At 38.8% G+C, this 2,718-nt stretch overlaps 1 protein-coding gene across 1 annotated transcript in view; it reads right to left on the bottom strand.

Annotated features, from left to right (window-relative positions):
- LOC106877401 (mucin-like protein) overlaps positions 1 to 2,718 on the bottom strand; it is a 66,253-nt gene that overhangs the window by 36,801 nt on the left and 26,734 nt on the right. The window contains exon 3 of the mRNA XM_052968486.1: positions 2 to 772. Coding sequence (XP_052824446.1) covers positions 2 to 772 — 771 coding nt within the window. The remainder of the gene's footprint in view (position 1; positions 773 to 2,718) is intronic.

Below are 2,718 nucleotides of genomic sequence, written 5' to 3'. Positions count from 1 at the left end.
GGATTTGTCGTTTGATCTGTTGATAGAGCATCTGTCGTCACATCTGTTGACAGGGTATCTGTTGAATATTCTGTTGTTGCATTTGTCGTTTCATCTGTTGATGTAGCCTCTGTCGTCAAATCTGTTGATATGGTGTCTGTTGAATATTCTGTTGTGGGATTTGTTGTTTCATCTGTTGATAGAGCATCAGTCGTCAAATCTGTTGATATGGCGTCTGTTGAATATTCAGTTGTGGGATTTGTCGTCAAATCTGTTGACACGGTGTCTGTTAAATATTCTGTTGTGGGATTTGTCGTTTCCTCTGTCGATAGAGTGGCAGTTGCCATATCTGTTGAGATGGTGTCTGTTGAATATTCTGTCGTGAGTTTTGTTGTTTCATCTGTTGATAGAGCCTCTGTCGTCAAATCTGTTGATATGATGTCTGTGGAATACCCTGTTGTGAGATATGTGGTTTCATCTGTTGATAGAGTGTCAGTTGTCATATCTGTTGATATGGAGTCTGTTGTGGAATTTGTCGTTTCATCTGTTGTCATGGTGTCTGTTGAACTTTCTGTTGTGAGATGTGTGATTTCAGCTGTTGATAGAGTGGCAGTTGCCACACCTGTTAACATGGTGTCTGACGAATATCCTGTCGTGGGATGTATGGTTTCATCTGTTGAAAAAGCATCTGTTGATGATGATCCACTAGAAACATCAATTGCACTGGTGAGTGCCTGATCATCGTTAACAGCTGATCCTGTCTCTTGTGCCAAACATGTTGTGACTGGTGTATCTAGCAAAAAGAAAAATATTTTATTAAAATTTGCGCACACTCAGCATACATTATTAAATTATCTTATAGTAATGATTCATGCACTAATATCTCGCTTGTGTAATTCATTTTAATATTAAACAGGACAAAGCGGTGTGCTGGAAGAATCGTTAGCGTACCGGGAAAAGTGCTTAACGGTATTTTCTTCTGTCTGTACTTTCCGAGTTCAAATTCCACCGAGGTAGACTTTACTATCATCCGTTCGGGGTCGATAAAATAAGTGCCAGTTGAGCCCTGGAGTCAATGTATTCGACTTACCCCAACCCTGAACTTGTTGGCTTCTGTCAAAATTTGAGACCACTGTTAAGTAAGATATGGAAGGCAGTTTTTTGTTTTTTTTTGCTATTGGCAATGGTAACCGAAGAATGTGTAGTGGCTAAGGTTCAAATGATTGAGGAAAAGCACCAACCTGCACAATGATCTGAGGTCACTAGCCATCGGTGAGATTAGGATTTCCAACACACACGCCTTAGCACCAATTTGTGGAGACTTTTAGACATTTGCTTCGCTTACTTTCATCTGAATGGGGGACGGGGTGGGAGTGCTATTCTGTACCTTCTGTCTCTCGCTTCTCGTTGACAACAGAAAGCTCTCTGAAATGGCCTTCTTCAACTTACAGATGGCAACTTGCTTTACTACTGTGTAGCAGAATATTCCCTACTGTAGACCCAGAACAAAACTCCTTCTCCGATCATTTCACGTCGAGTAGTCTCACTGCTTTCCAGCAACTACCAAAGAACTTTCTTTATCTTAACACGGCAAGTCATTCTTCCGAAATTCGTTATATAGAAGGTTAGCTTCTTGTCGGTCATGGGAACTACGTGGTGCTTCAGAGCGAAAGCTTCGCTCATAAAATGGACATCTACACCCCTTAAAATACTTTGCCCTGGTTATATGATCTACACCTGCCCATATTTTTTTCGGGGATCTTTCCACCGGGTTTCTAGGCATTGGATTTTAGCTAACACAGTTATTCACTGCCATTTTTCGTGCGGTGGCTCTCCTCCCATTCTCATTTACAAGCTGTTTTCCCAGTGTCGGGCAAGTCTCCTTGTTGCTTAGGGAGAGTTAGAGGTACCGGGTTGATGTCGCCTCTACTCCAGCAATGAATTGCTTGCTTTTGAGGTCACGCCCACAATTCACTTTATTGTCGTCTTTAATTTTATTATTATTATGATGACGACGACGATAATGATAATAATAATAATAATAATAATAATAATAATAATAATAATAATAATAATAATAATAATAATAATAATAATAATAATAACAACAACAACAATAATAATAATAACAATAATAACCCTTTCTACTGGAAACACGAAGCTTCAAATTTAGGGGACGGGATTAAGTCGATTACATCGACCCCAGTCTTCGACTGGTACTTATTTTATCGACCAAGAAAGGTTGAAGGGCAAAGTCGGCCTTTCATCAATAACAATGATGATGATGATGATGATGATGATGGTGATGGTGATGATGATGATGATGATGATGATGATGATGATGATGATAAGATTGTCTTAAATGGTACGTCACACGTATTGAGAAGAATATTGTCATTGCGAAATTTCTTTCCTTTTCCCCCCTTTAATTTTTTTGTTACATTTTCTAACTCATTTTGTTTTCTCTGTTCTTTTTCTCTGTCTTACTTCCCCTTCTTTTTCTATCACATGACTTTGTAAATGAACAATCTGGTGTGTTTATTTTGAGGGCCTACCAATGTATACACTGAGGTTCTTTGCCCTAGGTGTTGAGAAGACACTCGGCAAGAAATTTAAAGAAGACAATAATAATAATAATAACAATAATAATTTCTTTTACTCTTTTACTTGTTTCAGTCATTTGACTGCGGCCATGCTGGAGCACCTTCTTTAGTCGAGAAAATCGATCCCAGGACTTAT

This window comes from Octopus bimaculoides, chromosome 6 (assembly GCF_001194135.2).
Source record: "Octopus bimaculoides isolate UCB-OBI-ISO-001 chromosome 6, ASM119413v2, whole genome shotgun sequence".
Classification (NCBI taxonomy): domain Eukaryota; kingdom Metazoa; phylum Mollusca; class Cephalopoda; order Octopoda; family Octopodidae; genus Octopus; species Octopus bimaculoides.
The sequence above is the reverse complement of the archived record's forward strand: the minus strand, read 5'-3'. Positions and strand labels throughout refer to the sequence as shown.